General features: G+C 40.1%; 1 protein-coding gene across 4 annotated transcripts in view; it reads right to left on the bottom strand.

The window, feature by feature from the left end:
- The window catches only part of m1ap (meiosis 1 associated protein), a 108,123-nt gene that overhangs the window by 9,501 nt on the left and 84,430 nt on the right, over positions 1–14,192 (bottom strand). For all 4 annotated transcript variants that reach the window (XM_020043131.2, XM_034290380.1, XM_020043132.2 and 1 more), the window contains 2 exons: positions 5,073–5,255; positions 1,919–2,078 (listed from right to left, as the gene is read on the bottom strand). In XM_020043131.2, coding sequence (XP_019898690.2) covers positions 1,919–2,078; positions 5,073–5,255 — 343 coding nt within the window. The remainder of the gene's footprint in view (positions 1–1,918; positions 2,079–5,072; positions 5,256–14,192) is intronic.

The following is a 14,192-nucleotide window of genomic DNA, read 5'->3' as shown; positions in this document are numbered from 1 at the left end:
AATTAGAAGTCAACATCAATACTTAAAAGGGAAATCCAGAAGTTCAAAGTTTATTTATCAAATGCATCGAATAATACAGCCATCCTGCACAACAACATTCTTGTGATATGGCACATGACATCTACGTAGTAAGAATGAAGAAATATATAAATAAAAAATGCAGCAAATTAAATACAGCAATTTAAGAAAACTAGGCAAAGCAACCGATCTTCACATTTTTCAGATAGAAATTCACGCTCACATTGATAACATCGTGGTACGATACGTTTCCATTCAATTTGGACGATCCTAATAACACTAATTACAGACTGGGACAGAGCTGAATAACGGATTGAAAACATTACTTTGAAAGATTCTGTGTGTCACATAGACGCAATATCAGTTTGCTTGGTTACATTTTTGCATCTACTTTACGTGTTTGAGGTTAAAAATATGATTTTATACTGATGTGTCAGCTGTCCTCACTGGTGACATCTTATTTGAATAATAATGTGGGCATACCTATGTGTGTGTGGTTGTGTCTGTCACTGTTCACCTTGGGACAAGGATGTTTCAGAAATTATGTCATTGTATCAAAATTGGTTTTGTTGTGTTTGTGTGTGTAGGGTATGAACAAGTGTGTTTCTCCTGTAAGCAGTGAGATACAGCTCCAAACATGGGATAAACAACCGAAAATGAATATTGAACTACTCCAAAAATTAGGCCACATCCAAATGCCTTAATTACATTGCCATGATCACAAGAATTACATGAAAAAGTGAAATAAAATTTTTTCACAGCCCTAAGCTTTGTACAGTGGTGGCCAAAAGTATTGGCACCCTTCAACTTTCTTCAACACTTTCTTCAACACTCTGTAAAAATAAGAAATTGACTGAAGACTACAATTTTTATATAACTGTTAAAACTTTGTTTTTGATTCACAACTTCAAATATATTTTTTAATTAGAAAACAAGAAATGGTACTGATAAACTGACACCCTAGACTCACTGTTTGGTAGCACAGCTTATGGCCAAAATAACTGAAATAAAGCAAATTCTATAGCCATGGATGACCTTCCCGCAACTTTATACTGGAAGAGTGCTACCAACTGCTGTTTTCAGATCTATCCACATATTTTCTATTGGATTTAGATCCAAATCTCACTGCTGGCCACTTCAGGACAGTCCAACATTTTGTCTTGAACCATTCCTAGGTACTTTTAGAAGTGTGTTTTGGTACATTTTCCTCTTGAAAGTTCCATGACCTTCCTTCCTCACACACTGTGCTCCAAAATGCCTTTGTATTCTCCTGATTTCATGCTGTCAGGCACAACTTGGAGGCACCTAGTGTCAGAGGCACCAAAGCAACCCAAAGAAATCACTGAACCTTCTCCATGCTTGATTGTGATGAAGCAATTTTGTTTTTGTATACATAGAAATGTGGTGCTTTACCAAATGTCTCAAATTTGGTCTCATCTGTAATCTGGATATTGTTGCATGTTCAGATGTGTCTTGGCCAATGGCAGTCAGGCTTTCTTACATCATTCTCAGCAGTGAGGTCCTCCTTGGTCTCCAACCATACAACCACTTTCATTGGTGACAAATGGTGAGTTTAAAATGTTGTACATTGTGTCTGAAGGTGAGTATGAATATGTGTAGCAGTTGATCATGAAATTCTTGCTATAACATTATGTATGGTGGAAAAGTGAACATTAAGGTCCCTGTAGATAGACTTGTAGCATTGACCTTCTGTAGTTTTGTGTCTGACATCAATACAATTATCTGCCTATCTTTTTGTTATGTTTTTCTATAACTCCTTAGCCAGAATTTTTTATTTCCTTTGTGTGGACAAATTTGTCAGGTTTTAACTATTTTTGTGGGGATTCCATGTACACAAAGACATGGATCACACACAAACACACACATACACCAGCCTTACTTGATAACTCTGAGTGTCTGAGGTGGAGGACTCTGACTGGCTAAGCTATTGGCAGGAACCAGGAAGTCCTTGGGGCTATCCGTCTTGACACCAAGGTAAGGGGTCAGAGGTAAGAGGGCTGGACTTAGAAGACGCTCCTCTATGTCACACTTCACATACACTGCAGCCAGGAAGAGAGAGACAGAAGTGTTTTCTCATTTGGTTAAAGTGTACCCTAAATACTTCCTCTTGTTGTGTAGAAACTAAAAAGTGGTTGAGTGAGAGGGCTGGAGGAATAATGTTCTTCTCTCCCTGATAGCCAATTAGAATACTTGTGAACTATATCTTATCATTAAAGAGTTATGTATAATAATCTTTTGACAAAGGTATTACAAACTTTTTTGAATCACTTTATCATTATTAAGTTGTAAATATAATTTTCTTGATAACAAACAAGTGGAGGACAGCCTCATATCACAGAATGTTTACTCTCCTCACCTACTTCTCCACTTGATTACTTAAGTTTTTCAAAAAGAGTCCAAAACAGAAGAGATAAAGAAGGTAAGGATATGTGAAAACCGCAATGTGACACTAAAGCCACATTTCCACCAAAAGTACCCAAAACCTTTAGTCCTAGGAGCTACTTTTCAAGGAACTAAAAGGTTCCTTCAGCCCTTTGTTGTGTGTGTTTCCACCGCAGTCTAAGGACGTGCATAAATTAAGAAACCCTTGCATGCTTTTCTTTCCTTACCAAAAATGTGTGAGGAACAGAAGGGTTAAAATTAAGAGACCACTGCAAATTCGTCTCTGCTCTTTGCAGATGATGTTGTCGTGTTGGCCCCTTCTAACCAGGACCTTCAGCATGCACTGGGACGGTTTGCATCCGAGTGTGAAGCGGTGGGGATGAAAATCAGTACCTCCAAATCTGAGGCCATGGTCCTCAGTCGGAAAAGGGTGGCTTGCCCACTTCAGGTTGGTGGAGAGTGCCTGCCTCAAGTGGAGGAGTTTAAGTATCTAGGGGTCTTGTTCACGAGTGAGGGAAGGATGGAACGGGAGATTGACAGACGGATCGGTGCAGCTTCTGCAGTAATGCAGTCGATGTATCGGTCTGTCGTGGTGAAGAAAGAGCTGAGCCGCAAGGCGAAGCTCTCGATTTACCAGTCAATCTACGTTCCTACTCTCACCTATGGTCATGAGCTTTGGGTCATGACCGAAAGGACAAGATCCCAGATACAGGCGGCCGAAATGAGCTTTCTCCGCAGGGTGGCCGGGCGATCCCTTAGAGATAGGGTGAGAAGCTCGGTCACCCGGGAGGAGCTCAGAGTAGAGCCGCTGCTCCTCCACATCGAGAGGGGTCAGCTGAGGTGGCTTGGGCATCTTTTTCGGATGCCTCCGGAACGCCTTCCTGGGAAGGTGTTCCGGTCCCGTCCCACCGGGAAGAGACCCCGGGGAAGACCTAGGACACGCTGGAGGGACTATGTCTCCCGGCTGGCCTGGGAACGCCTCGGTGTCCCCCCGGAAGAGCTAGAGGAAGTGTCTGGGGAGAGGGAAGTCTGGGCATCCCTGCTTAGACTGCTGCCCCCGCGACCCGGCCCCGGATAAGCGGGAGAAGATGGATGGATGCAAATTGAACAAGCTATTGTGGAGATTGACAGTGAGATGACTGAGATGGATTCACGCCAATGCGCATAAACATTTTATGTTCTTTAACTGTTGTGATTTAATAAATATTTCAACAGTAAATGAGTTCTTCTGTTTTCAGATTTACGCAAATACCCACTATACATTTGGTTCTACCACTATTTAGATATCTCCAAAATGTGTAGGTGCAAAATACAAATGTGCAATACACAAGCATAAATAACAACTAACAATTTGTTTAAATTTTTTAAGCTTCTCCTGGCACTGTTTCCCGGTGTGAATGATGTTCAGCTCACTTAACTTGCAAGATATTTTCGTGAAGACCTTATCATTATAGATTGCCATTTCCAATTCTGTCTGGATTTGTCCAATTTTGGCTGGATCCCTGGTCACTTAAATTATCCACCCAGCTTTTGTATCACACCTCTAAAGTCAACACAAAGAATACGGTTTGGAGAACAATCCCGTGCTGAAATTAGTATAGATTAAAAATGTAATTAGGAGCACCAAAGAAATGTTGAAGGAGCATTTAACCGATTACCGATTTCAGGAATATATACTAAATCCTAAGTTGAATTTCTACTGAAACCAAAGGTTGTAAAAGTATGCCAGGCATTTATATAATAAATCAGACATTTATTGATATGTACATGTCAATCAATTAATAAGTTATTGATTTTCAAAGTTTTAATTGCACTATTACAGATTTCAGGAGTTTCTACTACATCCTAAGTAGAATTTTTGTTGAAAACAAATGTTGTTCAATTAATAAATTATTGATTTTCCAATCTGTACAGGGCTATTGGCGAATGTCTGTTGAATGTTGAATGTGTGAATATACATATTTTTTTTACCTCTGTAAGAAAAACACCCCTGAAACAATATCTTAACAAAATGTATTGGATGATGCATGTTACCATGCAACAGATAATGTGCCCCAGAATATATGTAAATATATGGCTAGTTCATTAATTCCCAGCCAAGGTCGCAACATTTATGGTTACCACAAAATGAATCATATATTAAATGTCTCCTGATATCTATTATAAAACTGCGTAACAACAACCTTTGTTTGACTGCTTTATGCAATTAACCCGTGGGCTGCGTCTCCTCGCCGTTTGCCTCCGCTCCAATTCAGAAACGTTCAGCACTGCAAGCCCCACCCCCCAAAGTTCCAGTACTTTGGGAAAGTACTACCCCTGAGCAGGGACTGTTTTGGGGGTAAAATATAGTCCCCGGAACTTAATTTAGACCCGGGTTCCTGTGGTGGAAATGCATTGAGTTCCTTGAAAGGTTCCTATTTCCTGGGTAAAGTTCCTGCGGTGGAAATGCAGCTTAATAGTGAGGCTGAATGGAAAAGTAGGAGAGATACTTTGCCAAGACACTTTGGTTGTAATTCACTCAAAACCAAATTGAAGAAAATTTACAAAAATTGTAAAGGACTACTTGAACCTCTCCAATCAAATACAAATATCTTTTACAGATAAACTTGATTTTAAACCACTTTGCTCCGTGTGCACAAATGAGCTACTACCTGGACCAGCTCTGGGCCCATGACGAGGTGTGTTCCCACTGTTCAGTCCAGGTGGTAGAAGTAGGTGGAGTTGTTCCCTATCTCCGGCCTGGTCATGTAGCCATGCCTTCAGCATCATCTCCATGGCAACCACACTATTATCCACCTCCTGCAGGTCAATCTCTGTACCCAACGTCAGCATGTCTGAGGGAGAAATAAACTCAGTGAGGGGGTGAGATCAATACAGATGAGGGACTGACAAAGGCAAACAGGTTTCATGGCTCAATTAAAGAAGACTTGCATCTCATCAACACTAGAGGGCAGTAAAACCCAGACGATACAGCCCAGCAGCAGAGGGCCATGTTCAAACCGCTGATGACTGACATGCATCCGATCTGTGAACAAGACCATTAAATGAACAAGAGCCATGCACCGAACAGAGTCTGTTGAAGTAGGCTATATTACACTTTTAATACTTGGGCGTATTTCTTTTTATGATTTAGCACAATTATTCCCATAAAGTGGAGTTTTGTCTAGAAGTAGTGTTCTACATTTGGAATAGAGTGATTTGACAATAGTGCAAGTCTACAATTTTATCCCTGATGTCCTTACACAGCTCTCTGGTCTTGGCCATTGTGGAAAGGTTGGAGTCTGTTTGATTGAGTGTGTGGACAGGTGTCTTTTATACAGGCAACGAGTTCAAACAGGTGCAGTTAATACAGGTAATGAGTGGAGAACAGGAGGGCTTCTTACAGAAAAACTAACAGGTCTGTGAAAGCCGGAATTCCTACTGGTTGGTAGGTGATCAAATACTTATGTCATGCAATAAAATGCAAATTAATTATTAAAAAATTATACAATGTGATTTTCTGGATTTTTTTTATTCCGTCTATCACAGTTTAAGTGTACCTATGATAAAATGTACAGACCTCTACATGCTTTGTAAGTAGGAAAACCTGCAAAATCAGCAGTGTATCAAATACTTGTTCTCCCCACTGTAGCCATTCTATAGACAGCAATACCCTGACACAGTGGCCCTCATTTATCAAAAGTGCGTACACCAAATTTCCAGCGTACACCTGGCGTACACCCAAAACCACGGTGACTTTGAGATTTATCAATATGGACGTTGGCGTACGGCACTCTCAAATCCTACGCCAGCTCAGGAGGTGGTGTACGCACGTTTTGAGTTAGTGCGGAAATGCGCAGAAAAAAAAATCCTAACGCACTGACAAACTAAAAGATATGATATATTATGACCCACTGTAAAAAAAACAACAACATAATTACAAACTTCAGTGTTTATTTTTGTGCAACATGGACTTCAAGGTTTCATTTGTGTGACTTTACCAAAGCATTTGACTTATATGTATTCCTTCAGATGCGAGCCTGTGCGCTTTACATGACTTTCAGGGTTAGGCCCAGCTGTTGCGCATGGACTGGGTTCAGTAATAAAAGGCTTTAAATTACCAAAATATAATTCAGACTGACAAAATAATAAAAATGACATTCTTCTTCTTTTAAATAATAATAGAAATAATAATAATAACGACATTATTCTTCTAAATAACAATGAACGTCATTAATAATAAATAATAAAAAAAATAAGACGAATATTACAAATTGTCATGCAATTATTAATGTGAATGAATGGTACTCCACATCACATCATCTTTTATTCCGCTTTTTGAACTGCCAAATAAAACAATTTTATTTCTTTCTACCTCCCTGGTGATCGTCTCAATCTCCACGTCAGAGAAGTTTCTCTTTTTTTGCCGTCTTCTGTGTGTCCATGGCGTAAAATGAGGGCGTGGGGGAAGCGGGGACTTGAATATATAGGGGCGTGTTATTCTAATGACGATCGTTTTCAGCCGCGGCATTTATCAAGGGAAGGTATTGCGTACACCTGGATTTTAAAGGTACGCACAGCTTCATAAATCAGGCGGTGAGAGGAGTGTAAGCTTAATCTTACGCCAACATATACGCCCGTTTCTACGCAAGAATGATAAATGAGGGCCAGTGTGATTACTGGAAAACATGCAGGGATACTCCTGTCCAATTTCCTATCCCTCGTTCTTCCATCATCTCATTCCCCCATCCAAAAGTGGGAGTGCATGATTCCCAAAAAGTTTGATTTGTCACAGGACAGATTTCTGCAGTCCATCTTAAATTAGTCCATATTAAATGAGCTCGGGCCCAGAGAACACGGCAGCGTTTCTGGATCTTGTTTATATATGTTTTTTTCTTTGCATGGTAGAGTTTTAACTTGCATTTTGTGGAAGCAGTGACAAACTGTGTTCACAGACATTGGGAAGTGTTCCACTACAGAATCGTGTCTGTTTTTAATGCAGTGCCATCTGAGCGTCCAAAGATCACAGTCATCCAGTATTGGTTTTCAGCCTTGTCCCTTGTGTACATAGATGTCTCTCTTTTAATGATATTATGTACCCTAGATTATGAGATCCCAGAGGTGGAGCTTTAAAAAATGAAATTATGATTAATTTGATATATACTGTTTAGTTAACATTGAAGTGATAAACATCTTTATTTTTTAAGATTCAATAATGCATTGAATGATCGACCAGCGTTGTCAGATAGTTTCCCGATTCATTGGGCTATTTTTAATGACAGTGTTCGGTTTTTATAAGGAGTTCGCAACAGATTGTGCCTGTATTGTCAGTGAATCTGACAACCCTGGGTATAACGTCGGATTTTCTCAGCTCATTTGTTCAGGGTCTGAACAGTGAAAAATTAAGTAACAAAACATAAAAATGGAACGTAGATGTGTCTGCCACTCAGAGGAAAGAAAAGCAATACATTATAAAAATATAAAAATAATGATATGTGTCCTTGAGATACGTCTTTAGTTAAGTTGTTGAGCAGCAAAAGCAATAGAAAATGGATAGATATGACGTTACAAAGACAGGAGCAGCATCACAGTTTATAGCGAAAGGGGATTACAGTTATAATCCAGGTCCAAAAGCAGCTAGCAGTGAAGTTTTGTAATTGCAAGTATGTTTTCTTGTAGCCTAATAACAAGCTTCTGTTCATCACGGTATGTGAAACGTGCGTACATTTTGAGGGGAATAGTACTAAATAATTATATTATCTGCCTATCCTTTAGTTGGGAAATCAGGTAGGAGTGGGGTGGGGGGGGCCTCGGCTGCTAAGGTTCAAACCCATGGGAGAGAAGGCTAAGCTGCGCCACTGTGAGATCCCCAAACCCTTAGCAATTTGAGAAAGTTGAGAAATGTTATTCTTACATTGTTGCACTATTTGCCTGCGCAGCCTTTCACAGAGTGGTGAACCCCTCCCCATCTTTACTTCTGAAAGATTCATCCTCTCTGAGATGCTCTTTCTATACCGTATCATTTTACTGACCTGTTGCCAATTAACCTAATTAGTTGTGAGATGTTCCAACAGGTTATTTATTTGTATTACACAACTTTTCCAGTCTTTTGTTGCCCCTGTCCCAGCTTTTTAAAAATGTGTTAGTGGCATCAAATTCAAAGTAGGCATATATTTTTTAAGGACCAATAGAAAATTCTGTTTCAACATTTGATGTTGTCTTTGTACTATTCTCTATTGAATATAGGGTTTAGAGGATTTGCACATCGTTGCATTCTGTTTGTATTTCTATTTCACAAAGTGTCAGAACTTTTTTGGAAATGGAGTTGTATATTTTTGTCTCAGAACATAGAACTTACACCAATAGGATGTCAGTGTCTGCTAAACGTCGAAAACGTTAAATGTGATATTTTAAATCAAATTACTTAATCTGGTTAGGGCTAAGGATAGGATTAGGGTAAAGGTTAAGAGTTATAGTTGGTTTACTCATGCGTGCTCTCACTTTTCACATTAGAATTTATGCTGTCGAAGAATGGGTGGGGTTGCTTTAACCTGGGTAAAGACTGTGAGGCAGCACAATGTGGCATATTTCAGGGCACCTTTGTTTTGTGGGATAGTTATACGTACAGTTGTGCTCAAAAGTTTGCAAACCCTTGGAGAATTGGTAATATATGTACCATATGTAAAGAAAAAAAATTGTGAGCAGGCAAAACACATGCCTTTTATTTCTCATGGGATTCATATTCAACTGTAGGTCATAACAGAATGGCACAATCATAAAACAAAACATGGCAACAAAGAAAAAATTGAACTGACCCCTGTTCAAAAGTCTGTATACCATTAGTTCTTAACACTGTGTATTGGCCCCTTTAGCATCAATGACTTGTGCAGTCTTTTGTAATAGATGTTAATATAGGCCCCAAATTCTTGCAGGGGGTTTAGCTGCCCATTCGTCTTGGCAAAATTCCTCCAGGTCATGAAAGTCTTAGGTCGTCTTGCATGAACCGGACATTTGAGATCTCCCCAGAGTGGCTAGATGATATTAAGGTCAAGAGACTGTGCAGCCACTACAGAACTTTCACCTTTTTCTGATGTAACAACTGGAGGGTCAACTAGGCATTGTGCTAAGGGTCACTGTTGTGCTGGAAAGTCCAAGAGCGACCCATGTGCAGCTTTCGTGCAGAAGAAGGCCAACTGTCTGCCAGTATTTTCTGATAGCAACAACTACAGTGGGGAGAACAAGTATTTGATACACTGCCAATTTTGCCGGTTTTCCCACTTACAAAGCATGTAGAAGTCTGTAATTCTCATCATAGGTCCTCTTCAACTGTGAGTGATGGAATTTAAAACAAAAGTCCAGAAAATCACATTGTATGATTTTTAAGTAATAAATTAGAATTTTATTGTATGACATAAGTATTTGATACATCAGAAAAGCAGAACTTAATATTTGGCACAGAAACCTTTGTTTGCAATTACAGAGATCATACGTTTCCTGTAGTTCTTGACCAGGTTTGCACACACTGCAGCAGGGGTTTTTGGCTGACTCCTCCATACAGACCTTCTCCAGATCCTTCAGGTTTCGGGGCTGTCGCTGGGCAATACAGACTTTCAGCTCCCTCCAAAGATTTTCTATTGGGTTCAGGTCTGGAGACGGGCTAGGCCACACCAGGACATTGAGATGATTCTTACGGAGCAACTCCTTAGTTGCCCTGGCTGTGTATTTCGGGTCGTTGTCATGCTGGAAGACCCAGCCACGACCCATCTTCAATGTTCTTACTGAGTGAAGGAAGTTGTTGGCCAAGATCTCGCGATACATGGCCCCATCCATCCTCCCCTCAATACGGTGCAGTCATCCTGTCCCCTTTGCAGAAAAGCATCCCCAAAAAATTATGTTTCCACCTCCATGCTACACAGTTGGGATGGTGTTCTTGGGGTTGTACTCATTCTTCTTCTTCCTCCAAACACAGCTAGTGGAGTTAAGACCAAAAAGCTCTATTTTTGTCTCATCAGACCACATGACCTTCTCCCATTCCTTCTCTGGATCATCCAGATGGTCACTGGCAAACTTCAGATGGGCCTGGACATGCGCTGGCTTGAGCAGGGGGACCTTGCGTGCGCTGTAGGATTTTAATCCATGATGGCGTAGTGTGTTACTAATGGTTTTCTTTGAGACTGTGGTCCCAGCTCTCTTCAGGTCATTGACCAGTTCCTGCTGTGTAGTTTTGGGCTGATCCCTCATCTTCCTCATGATCATTGATGCCCTGGTCTTGGCCATTGTGGAGAGGTTGGAGTCAGTTTGATTGAGTGTGTAGACAGGTGTCTTTTATATAGGTAACAAGTTCAAACAGGTGCAGTTAATACAGGTAATGAGTGGAGAACAGGAGGGCTTCTTAAAGTAAAACGAACAGGTCTGTGAGAGCAGGTATTCCTACTGGTTGGTAGGTGACCAAATACTTATGTCATACAATAAAATGCTAATTAATTATAAAAAAATCATACAATGGGATTTTCTGGATTTTTGTTTTAGATTCCGTATCTCACAATTGAAGTGTAACAATTACAGACCTCTACATGCTTTGTAAGTAGCAAAATCTGCAAAATCGGCAGTGTATCAAATACTTGTTCTCCCCACTGTGGGTGATAATAAATGGCTTCATAGGATCACTACCTTTAAATAAAGGACAGATTTTTTGTATGATCAGTCATATTTTCAAAATCAACGACACAATTTCACAATTTCTGCCAGTATATGCACATTTATGAGCACAACTGTACCTGTACGTGAATACACAAAACACCAAAATCCCCATAAACACAGGCCTTCAGGAAAATCAATGCAACATAGTAATTTCTGTATGCGCGAGTGGGTTTGTGTAGTGCCTCTTTGTATTCCCTATCACCATTCCTCTACCACATCCTGTTCCTGTCAATGAGTCACCAATTACTACATCACATAAAAGAAAATGTTCTGACTCTCCCTTCTCTGTATATTCTGTGTGTAACACCACCAATAAATTACTATAATTACACTGGCTACTGTTCTGACTTCTCCCACTGTACATAAGTGCCTCTCTCTTCCCCTTTTAAATTAATGATCTATCTGTCTGTTTTACTTAACTCCCTTCCCCTCCAACTTTTTTGCATCTTTCCCTCTCTCTCAAACATTCGTCTATCTCTGACTTCAATCTCTCTCTCATCTGCATTAGTCTCTCCCTCAGTTCCTCTCCTTTTCCTACATTAGTGTGGCATTATCCTCCCTCAGCTGCATTAGTCTTTTACTCCCATATCCAACATTAGCCCTTCCTTCCACACTCTATTTTACATGAGAACTTAAGAGTCCTCGTCTACCACATTCTTCACTCCTTCCGTATGTGAGAGAGAACTCTCAGCAATATAACCTAGAAGCATTCTCTAAACTCCACAGACTTTAAAGCCACACAAGCTAACTCTACCTGACAGTGGGAATGTTGTGTGTATGCAAACCCTGGTGTATAACTGCACATTCAAAGCCAACATTACGCAACCATCCACTCTAAAAAAACGAATATGGAATGTTGTGGCCTTTGATGATTTGTAATGGTGATCGAGTGATTGATCAACAACACTCAACACTGCCTGCTTCTAGTTGCTAAATAAGAATGAGAGATTTGTCAGACAGCGTGTTTGTGCGGATAGATTGCCCTTTACAGGATATGGTGCAACTGTGACAAGTTTAATCAGATAAAAGGGTTACAAATATTCCGTGTGTTTGTCGTAAAAAGCAGGAAAGATTCTCCCTAACTCCCCCACAACAGATAAAACCCTTTATCAGGCTTGTATGCCAGATAACTTGATTATTGTGAAGCCTTAATAGTCCTCAAACTGAGAGATTCACCACAAGCCTAAGAGACACACACGCATGCAAACCAAAGACAACGGTCTCCTGTCATTCGAGTTAATTGTGCCTTCCAGCTATAGCTAATAACATGATGCGGTCATAAAAGGAGTGATTAGATAATAACACTTAAAAGGAAAATGGGGGAACGTTTGACAGTGGGTCAACATGAAGAGCTATTTAGGATGTCTGTCGGGCAGAATGATAAAAAGAGCGAGTGGGATAAAAATACAGCTCCGGAAAATATTAAGAGACCACTGAACCTTATTCTTTCCTTTCCAAAAAAGTCGAAACGGAAGGTTTTGAGTGAGGAACAGAAGGGTTAAAATTAAGAGACCACAGCATATTGAACACTTCTGTTCCTCACTCAAAACCTTCCTTTCCAATGTTTTTGGAAAGGAAAGAAAAAGGTGCAGTGATCTCTTAATTTATTCCAGAGCTGTATATGGGAATGTAGAGTTAGAGAGGGAGCAAGAAGCGAAATGTTAAATAAAATATGCAACCAAGGCCAAATTATGACAAACAAAAGATTAATTCATTACTTAATCATTATAGATCTTAGTGAAACTGAGATTACTTTCTTACCTTTCCTTGTGGTTCTTAAAATGACCAATGAAATTTGACGTTGTTGCATATTTTGCATCTGGCAAATCTTTTTTTATTCACACGGTCCAGTTCAAAGTCCTTGTATCCAAACAATACTATTTGTGGAGCTCAACTAACGTTACTGTCTGCCATGTTTGGCGCGGTTTGAATTGTGCAGATACGCACATACGCTGATTAGTGGTGCTGATGTCACAACATATAAAATAATTGTATTGCTGTTTGTTTATTATAAGTTCAAGTCATTGTCGAGTCTTCCACTTCAAGTCAAGTCTCAAGTAACTTGTTCTCAAGTCAAAGTCAAGTCAAGCCATTTTCATACTTTAATCAAGCAAGTCACAAAGTCCTGAAAATTGTGACTCGAGTCAGACTCGAGTCAAGTCATTGACTCGAGTCCCCCACCTCTGCAGACAGACAGGAGACAGGTTAAAAACTGCTGAAAGAGATGAGGCAGAAATGTTCCATGCAGTGAGAGAAAGAGAGGAGAGATGGAGTAAAATGAATGGAACCTGAAAATTAAGGGGATGAAAGAGATGGAGAACGAGACAGGAAAAAGAAAAGAACAGAGCTTTTTCTGTGGGTACTGTGCAATATGAATATATTTCCATATCCCATTGTGATCAGTAATGGTTTGTCACCTGCCCTCCCTGTGTGAGAGACAGTCACCTTCCCTGCTGTCTGTCTGGTTCCATCTGTTTCCACACCTCCTACTGCTCTGCACACGTCATACATGGTAAGAGGCCTGACCTTGTGTGTTTGTGGTCCTCTCTGTATGCATGCATTCCTGTGTGTGTGTGTGTGTGTCTGGGTGGGGTTTCCTACTACCTCTGAGGCAGACGTCTATACCTACAACAAATTATTTCAAATCCGCTGAGCCTTGTGGAAAATTATCAAACAGGAGAGGAAGAGGTGTGAGTGGGGGGAAGAGAGAGAGCGAGATGGTGAAAAAGAGTGTGATGAGAGCAAAAAGAGGAAGAGAAAGGGGTGAAGGGTTGAACTATTGCAGGTGGCACTTAATGAGGAGAAATGCCTTAGTGGTGGAAAGTTGTTTTTAAAGAGAAGCAATTATACATCCATTTAGACTTTGATGGCTTAAAGAGCTACCTATCAGTCTACCCAAAGAAAAAAAAAAAAAGAAAGAAGGGTTCAATAGAGGTTCAAGAGGGTTCAAAAGAGAAAGGTATGTTGTTGAAACGATGAGCAAAACAACATTGGTACGTGTATTAAATAGAAAGATTAAAAAAAAGAGGGACAAGAGCAAAAAGTCTCTGTCTCACTTCAACATTGTGTGAAGAGAAATCAAATGTCTATAG

This window comes from Esox lucius, chromosome 24 (genome assembly GCF_011004845.1).
Source record: "Esox lucius isolate fEsoLuc1 chromosome 24, fEsoLuc1.pri, whole genome shotgun sequence".
Lineage (NCBI taxonomy): Eukaryota > Metazoa > Chordata > Actinopteri > Esociformes > Esocidae > Esox > Esox lucius.
Note: the sequence above shows the minus strand (reverse complement) of the source record. Positions and strands in the feature narration are given on the sequence as shown.